This window comes from Lactuca saligna, chromosome 8 (assembly GCF_052625555.1).
Source record: "Lactuca saligna cultivar CGN05327 chromosome 8, ASM5262555v1, whole genome shotgun sequence".
In the NCBI taxonomy this organism is placed as follows: Eukaryota; Viridiplantae; Streptophyta; class Magnoliopsida; order Asterales; family Asteraceae; genus Lactuca; species Lactuca saligna.
Window position 1 is genome coordinate 27,842,016 of NC_136424.1, and position 8,899 is coordinate 27,850,914.

The 8,899-nt window shown below is 32.5% G+C and overlaps 1 protein-coding gene across 2 annotated transcripts; it reads right to left on the reverse strand.

The window, feature by feature from the left end:
- Positions 1-1,669: 1,669 nt before the first annotated feature.
- On the reverse strand, positions 1,670-4,625 carry LOC145012171 (AT-hook motif nuclear-localized protein 10-like). 2 transcript variants are annotated; one of them, XM_078970951.1, is made up of 6 exons: positions 4,416-4,625; positions 3,443-4,032; positions 2,780-2,832; positions 2,537-2,668; positions 2,280-2,441; positions 1,670-2,193 (listed from the first exon to the last, which is right to left on the reverse strand). In XM_078970951.1, exons 2-6 carry the CDS (start codon positions 3,969-3,971, stop codon positions 1,972-1,974), a joined length of 1,098 nt encoding a protein of 365 aa, XP_078827077.1. In that variant the 5' UTR covers positions 3,972-4,032; positions 4,416-4,625; the 3' UTR covers positions 1,670-1,971. The 2 variants fall into 2 exon arrangements, with proteins under 2 accessions (XP_078827077.1, XP_078827078.1); XM_078970952.1 differs by lacking the exon at positions 4,416-4,625 and adding an exon at positions 4,139-4,273.
- Positions 4,626-8,899: the final 4,274 nt, after the last annotated feature.

Consider the following 8,899-nt stretch of genomic DNA (forward strand, 5'->3'; position numbering starts at 1 on the left):
AGCAGACATTAGGCTTCACAAACTGTTTGTTTTTTTTAAGACCGCATACTTAAAAAGGTTTGCATGTCCTCTTTTTGGCGCAGATATAGACCAGAGTCTTCAAACTTATTCAAACATTTTTAAGCCTAAAAAACACATATATCTTAGTTTTTTTCCTTTTTTTTAAACTTATATTTATTCCAACTTTTTCTAAAATAAACAATTTGAAAAAAAAAAATTGTTACAATACTTAGATAAAAAAAGTTCGACGACACAATCACGACTTTTGTGATAAAATTTATAAATAAAAATTTAATTACAATAATGGTTGATAAAGCTGTTTATATAGATATGAAAAAAAAATCATAATATTGTCTTATATTTTCTGTGTCAAATTTTATAAAACATTATTTAATGTAATATCATTCATTTCTTTTGATAAATATTTATGGACAGGTTTTAATTGATTTAATTGAAAAGATAAAATGAAAATTTTAAAAATTTTATTTAAAATCAAAGTTTCTTTACATCCATTTTATGTGTTAAATTCTTTTATCCTTAATTACAATGTTTAGGTATATTTTTGCGACCAAAGTTTGTTGTTTTTATCAAATATATACGTTAACTCGTACTATATTATTTTCACTTTTTATACAATAATAATTAAAAGTCGATCTATATTTTTTAATTATCTTTAATAAAGTCATAAAATTATTGAAAAACTCTTTTAAGTTTTAAAAAATTCGGTTTAATTAGATTTTAGTTCATTCTAGCAACTTCCAGATGTACAATCTTCTTTCAGACTGCAGACGTCTGGTTCACCTTTTCTATTGCAAAGGTCTACAGATGTTATCCGCAGACTGCAGACATTTTATCTCAAAAAAAACAAACGACACATTAATCATGCAACGTAATCATTGTTATTTATTATCATTTTTTCTACAAACATCTAGTTTTAAAGGTCAAGTAGGCAAGTTTATAAGGCGATTGACCCCGTTTGAACCAGATTTTTGCAAATTGGTCATTTTTTACTCATTCAACAGACCCAACCAGCCACAAGTATTGTTGACTGTTTCATTTTTGTCATTTTCACTTAATTAAGGAATAATTAAGTAACGAAGTGTTTTTCTATTCTATATTCACTACTGGCTTCCACTCCCTGTGAACCATTCCATCATATCAATTCAAGATATATACATCATAGTCCGAAGAATTAATCATGCTATATCCTGATAAGGATGCAAAATCCCTTTTTATAGGAGTAATCTTTAACAAGTCTTATTCTCTGAAAACGAGCCCAAGGAAGACCACGGTTGGCTAGACACATATGTAAGTAATCTTTAACAATTTACATTTCAAAATATAATACGTTAAAGAATACTCCTTAAACTTTACCAATTAACACAAGCACGTCGATTTGAATACATAATCAGACATCTTAGCCTGTCATCTTCAGGCGTTATTGTAGCTAATTTAGATAAATTCATGTTTATATGAAACTGAATTAGATAAATTTATGTTTATATGAAGTCGAATGAAATTGCAGTTGAGATTGTCAGAAAGATACTGATGCGATGCTCAAATGACTCACTCGCTCAAATGACTCATGAGACGTATTGCTCTTTTGCTTATAAATTTAAACTCATCACAAGCAAAAAAAAAATGTGTAGCACTATAAAACCTCCCAATATAGACATCAAAACACCACATTCCTAATGCATTACACATAAGGGCAAAGATGGGTTTGTTTAACCAATCGTTACATAATTAACTCAGGGCTATCACCAAATCCACCGATGCAATGCATTAACAACTTGTACATCATGCTTAAATACCTATACATTAGCATCGGATTTGACCCCGGAAAAAAAAAAAAAAAAAAACATCTCTCCAGCAAAAAAATTCAAGACATTGCTTGCTGGTAACTCAAGACTAAAAAAAGTTACACAAAATGCTAAACTAAAATTACAATTATACCCTCAACTAACACCACTACTTCCATGGCATACTAGCCATGCCTTGAGGGCTACTATTGTTCATTGGACTCCCGGCCCCACCCGATGACTCACTCATGGTCCCATGAGACGGTGAGCTGGCGGGTGCGGGCCCATGATTCGGTTGGTGAGCCGCCATGACTTTTGGGTTCAACGGTTCACCATGGTTAGCCGGGGTATGTTCTTTAGAGTTTTCCGGAAGAAAACTTCCGACTATAACCTGCAATAACAAGTATCAGATTTACAATTATACACTTGATGGGCTTAGTGTATCTAGTACAAAAAGGGTAATTTAGTCATTTTAACCTGAACAGGCGATGTAGCGATTAAGAGTCCGGCTACAACACCGCCAAAAACACGACCATCGGGTCCCGATAATGTGATGCTTAGACCGCCTGTTCTTGTGCGTTGACCGTATATTTCTGAGAGGACAAATGAACCCGAAAGGGCTAATATGTCAAAACGCCCCTGAAAAAAGAAAAAGAATATGTTGTAGCCAAAAATGAAAAAGTACCAAACTGGAAGGACCAAAATTGTAATTTAATCAAAGATGAAAGATAAACCTCATAAGTTGCAGTTCCACCAGAAGTCGCAGCTTGACGAAGTGTGACATTTGATATGACACCAATGCCAGACATGATGCAGACAGCCCTTGGCCCATTTTGAGAAAATGACATGATCTTGTTTAGCACATCCTGAAATTTTATTAAAAAAAAAAATTATTTTAATATTATTTTTAGCATAATGATAATAAATAAAGTAGAATGCCATTTAAGCAATAAGATGAAAATGAGAATGAAAGTAACCTCTCCAGGCTGCACCACAATGATATGTGGAGTAAAACCGAATCCAGGTGATCCTACAAATATAAAATTTCCATTATGATAAGATTAATTGCAAATAAAAATGTTGAATTGACGACTCAATATGTATAGATATTCAATAATAAAGTTTCTGTAAGCAATTTAGTTTGGAAGTATCAAAAGAAAAGTCAACAGAAATGAGGTCCAAAATCAAAAGAAAAATCAATTATTGACACACATAGCATATAGTGAAGTCAAACAAGAATTAATCAAAAAGCAGATCCCACATGAGAAAGTCAAAAAAAACATTCTATGTTCAACTATCACGTGGCTAACAGGATTATTATATGCAGACTAAGAAAAACTTAGATCTGAATTGACCCAATTTGATGCATTACACGCAAAAAATATGAATGCGATTATAGGTAGAAGTCTAGAACCATAAACCCTAAATCCAACAAAAAGAGATATAGTGGGGATCCAGATCAAGTTCAGGGTTTTTGAAAAAGTACCATTCATTAAGAATTAAGATTCGACTTTATGGTGAATGAAAATTTGGATCTAAAAATGAAAATGTCAGTTTTTGAATTGATCAGGCAATGTGATTGTAAACCTAATTGGAGAAGAAATGATTTACATAAAAATTGAAGGAGAAGTTTTGTTTACCTAGTGATTCCCTTTCCTTTTTCCTGTTCGATGAACCACGAGGTCTGCCTCTGACCTTCTTTTGTAACGGAAATCCTTCATCCAGAGGAATAGAACTAACAGGAGCGGCGGAGATAGGAGGAGGAACGGCGGAAATAGGAGGAGCTGATTGTGGTTGCTGCTGTTCAAAAGACCCGTTCAACGAAGCGCTGACGGTGACACCGACAGGTGTTAACTTTGCTGGCCTGGCTGCAGTAACGGGCGACGGTGACATAGAGCCTTCAGGATGGTACTTCGCCGGCCTCCCCCTCTTTTTCATCATCGATTCACCACCGCCGTGCTCGTTAATGTTAATGTTATGATGGAAGCTTGCACCCCCACTTCCACCACCACCACCACCGCCGCCACCTCCACCGCTGCTAAACATTACATCGCTGTAAGAACTAGTAACGCCGGGAGTGTATCCCACGCGGACGTTGTTCACCGGCGGCTGAGACGTTACTGGAGTCATCGATGACTCGAAGAGTCTTCCAGATTCAGATCCGTTCATTTGTACACGATTTTACAATACTCTTCGCCGGAAAAGCTAAAATACATAAACAACAGATGGCCTGGAATAACATGGCAAATCAAAATCATCAGTTGGAAAGAAAATCCAGCGCAAAATCATATGTTCAAACTTCTAAGCTGAATAACTACCAGAAAACACAAATTTACCATAATTTTCACTTGAATAACCAAAATCAGCAACACAAAAAGCCCTAATAACAAGGATCGTTCTTAAAACTTACAACCTCACTTCAGAAATCAAAATTCATCCAAAATTTGAAGAAAATCTAGACAAAATAAAATAAATTAAAAAGCAAAATGAGAATTACAGTAGACATATTCCGAAAATGGTTTCCTTTTTCATAATTTTACAGTTACTGAAAATACAAAATTAATCAAATCAAAATAAATAAGAAAAAATTGGGGAAAAACACTAAATACTTACCGATAAATATCAGGAATTTTTGTGAAGAAAAATTGGACGATTAATATATAGAGAAGCAACAATTTCTAGGGTTTTGGGGCATTTTGAAAGAGAAATGAATTGATTAATAAATTGTTGAGTATTTTAATTATTAGTGTTTTTGAAATTCAAAATATATCCACTTTTCCATGACTTCTCTTTTACGGACTCTCTCCTTTTTTTAATTAAAAAAGGAGTCGTTGTATTGCTTTGGAGAACAAGATCTTTATCATATCTTGTTAGTAATAATTAAATTTTAATTATATTTATTTTATATATTTCTTAAAATTTTGATGTATATCCATATACCAAATAAAATATTTTAAAAGTTGTATTTTGGCCACCGCAACTATTGTACACTTGCACATTATTATAGGTGTTTTTAAATATGTAATAAACGATATAATATTAAATCGGGATATATTATTTCAAAAATTATTTTTTGTGTACTGTGTATTATATGATCGTATTTATTAACATTTATTTCTTATTTGTTTAAATTAAAATGAAGACATCTTATTCTTATCACGGTAATGTATGTATATAATTTCTTATATTAAGCTTTTTTTTAAAATGAAGAATTTCATATATACCCCTCTTAAACTTCAAAATATCATATTTATCCGGTTTCATATTTACCCTTCATAAACATTCAATATATGATATTTTCCCAAATACTTTTTTATAATGTTTTTAGTATTTTATAATCATTTTTTATACCTTTCAATTATTATAATAATTAAAAATTTTAACCATATTATCATTACCTTACGTCTATGATAATGGAATGTGAACTTCTAAATTGATGAAATGTTGCCCTCTTGACAAACAAAAAGATTCATCTTAAACCCTCTATATGGAATCTATATTTTGATTGTTTAGTTTTTGTTGTTGTTGATTATTATCTGTTGTAAATAGATGATATTTTATATATTATCATTAATATTTTGATGTTTAAAAAGTGCATATTTGATATTTTGATATTTAAAATTGCATATATTATATTTTGATGTTTAAAAATGACATATATGATATTTTGAAATTTTATAAAGGGTAAATATGATATTTAGAAATTTTATGAATGATAAATATGATATTTAAAAATTAAGTTTGGTAAATATGATATTTTGATGTTTAAGAAAAACATATATGAAATTCTCTCTTTTTAATATATATATATATATATATATATATATATATATATATATATATATAAAAATTATTATATAATTGAGTTATGTACAGACTTCTAACAATGTTTTTTTATTATTCTACAATTTCTAATGATAATTAACTAAAAAGTTATTAGATTAATTATAAAAAGACTAACCTCATTCAAATTGATACTAAAACCTTAAGATCATTTAATTTTCGAATTTATATTTATTTAGTCATTTAACTTGATTTAAATTTTAAAATGGCATTTAACATTATATTTTTGTCTTAAATGACCAATACTACTGATTATACCACATAACTCGTTTGAGTCGGCTTAGTTTGTTATAGTCAGCAGTACAAGTAAGCATCCAATGTGGCTTTATATATATATATATATATATATATATATATATATATATATATATATATATATATATATATATATAGGTTTTAGGAGGGGAAGTTACGAATTAGCATCATATATTCATCTTTATCATGGAGCAATAATATCGGGCCTGATCTTCATTCATTGGTCGAGGATGTGCTATCCTATAAATAAAGGGAAAACACACACAAGTTAGACAAAATACAATTGTAACATCATGTTTCTAGAAGTTTCTTATTTTAGGATTTTTGACATAAAATTGATCAAGTAAAGGCATTGGCTTCAAGGGAATAGGGTTTAGACCCTATTGAATGTTAATAATATTGGTTATGCAATCCGAGCCCTTGGTTTGTGTTTTGGAGTCAAAAGGGTAAAACGGGAAAGTGATGTTTCAGACTTCTTTCTTGGAAAAAGGATTTTAGTTAGGTATGTTTTAAGTTAAAAGTAATTAGATGGGATTGTAGGGCTCTTCAATACCTTTTCGTGCATATAAATATCATCGAAAACGAAGTTATGGCTGTTTGAAGTTAAGTTGGAAACAAGAAGTCTGACAGTACGTTGGGCGTACACTAGCTAGTACGTTGGGCGTGCTAGGCTGAAGAACGCGTTTTTAGGACATTACGCTAGGCATAAATTTAGGTATATTGGGCGTACCGCCATAGAGTAAAAACCTTATTTTCATGGTTTTGAGTCCTATTTAAGGTCTCTAACCCCTTGGGGTCCTTACTATCATGAGCATCCACCCTCTTGAGACTCTAACTAAACCCTAGCATTCTCTTACTTATTTTGAGCATTGACGTCATTTATGAGCTTATTTCTCCATTAGAAGGTGGAATATTGAAGAACAATGTAGTGACAAAGTGTATAGGAGAAGGATTTAAGCATAGATCTAGCAAGATTACATCATTTCTGGACCACTGTGAGTAAAAAGCTTCAAACTTGCTCGCTAGTTTCATAGATCTTGTTAATTTTCATATTTGTCATTTTTGTTCACTTTAGTGCATAAAGTTTAAATCTTGAAAGCTTGTGACCTTGTTATGGATAAAGTTGGAATTTTTATCCATCTAAACATCATATTGATTTAGATATGAAGGTTGGAGACTTTGACTTAATGGATTAAGTTGATAAAGATGCATTTTTGTCCCTTTGAGACTTAAAGACTATATCTTGGTTGTTTGGACCATCCAAATGGATAAAGTTGGAAACTTTATCCATTATGGAGCTATTAAGAACCATAAAAATGAGATATTGGTCCTTATATCCCTTCTATGCAAGAGTCCTGATGTCTTAATGTATTTTTAAGCTAGGCTTTTAGCTTTTGGGCCTTGTTTAGCCATGGAAAGTCATAAAAATGGAAACTTTATGACTTAGAATGATGTTATGGGTCTAGATATGAGTTTGGATGAGATGTTTTTAAAGAATAAGTTCTTAATATGAAGTTTTAGATTTAGAAGGAGTACACTGGGTGTACCAATGGGTACGTAGTACTTACTAGGTTAGAGTCATGTGGTTTTAGATGAGATGTGACTACGCCCGACGTAGTAGCTGAGTACACAGGGCATACTTAGCCAACTTGACCTTTCATTGACTTTTTGACTTTCTGTTTTGATCCTTGACCATGATTTTGACCAAATGTTATCTAGGGGCATTTTGAGTATTTTGGGTGGTAGTTTGAGTTTAAGGCCCTAGTTTTTGTGTGGGAGATCAGTAGAGGCAGTAATCTGACCAATGATTGGTCAAACTATCTTTTTAGACTGTGAGGTGAGTTTTCCTCACTATACTTGTGGGTCGAAAGCACCAATGTCGGCCCACTGGGTTATGTATCCTGGTATAGAGGATGTTGTTATGTCATATTGATCTGTTAGATATGTGTCCTGGTATGTAGGATATTGTTATGCAGTAGTGATCTGTAGATTTACTTGTTTGTTTGTTGACTAGTTATATAATTATCTTTTATATATAAGTCGACATAGTGCAGTTGGGTTGAGGCAATACTGCTTTGTGCTGAAGCCAACAAGCTTAGGAGAAAGCTAGACATAAGTTAAGGGACGGAAAGGCAATATTTACTTATGTTGTGGGCTCGAGAGCAAGCCATACATAAGCTAAGGGCCAGTAAGGCAAGTCGAACTTATGTTGTGGGCTCGGGAGCAATCCAGACATGGGTTGTGGGCCAGAAAGGCAAGTCAGACTCATGTTATGGGCTCAGTGGTAATCCAACCCAATGTTTGTGGACCCAGTATGCATGTTGTTATATGTTTGTGTGGTGTAACAACCCAAAAATCATAGAAATTTAAATTTTCAAAAACAACCATTATCCATAATTGTTTACGAGAAAATCCATTGTTTCAAAAGTAAAATCATATTAGAGCGTCTCAAAAGTCAATATCATGAAAATAGGAAGATGTGCACGATTAAGCCTTCGTTTTCCCATGATCCTCTAAAGTACCTGAAACAATAAACTGGAATTGTAAGCCAAAGCCTAGTGAGTTCCCCCAAAGTACCATCACGCAACATAACAAACAAAAGCATGTAAATATGAGCCTTCAGTCTGACTGGGCCGCCTCGTAGGGCCTATAGTCTATCTGGACCGCTCTACAAATACCCACACTACCCTTAAGTCAACTATAACATCATAGAAATTTAAAATTTTCAAAAACAACCCATTTCATTCATAAAGTGTTTACAAATACATTGTTTCAAAAGTATTATCCAAAATCAAAGTTTTCCCAAGACCCAAAATCGTAAAAACAGGAAGATGTGCACCATAACGCCTTCGCCTTGCCAAGGTCATCTGAAGTATCTGAAATAATAAACTGAAATGGTAAGCCAAAGCTTAGTGATTTCCCCCAAAAGTACCAACCCACACAAACATATAATGGGTCCACATCTAACATATTGGATTACCCCCTAAGCCCACAATATA

Excerpts from the sequence above, each read along its gene's own strand:
- LOC145012171 (XM_078970951.1), bottom strand. The coding sequence starts at position 3,971 with ATGAACGGATCTGAATCTGGAAGACTCTTCGAGTCATCGATGACTCCA. Across the intron at positions 2,833-3,442 it reads AAAGGAAAGGGAATCACTAG|GATCACCTGGATTCGGTTTT; the intron begins GTAAACAAAACT and ends TTATATTTGTAG. Across the intron at positions 2,442-2,536 it reads GTGGAACTGCAACTTATGAG|GGGCGTTTTGACATATTAGC; the intron begins GTTTATCTTTCA and ends TTCTTTTTTCAG.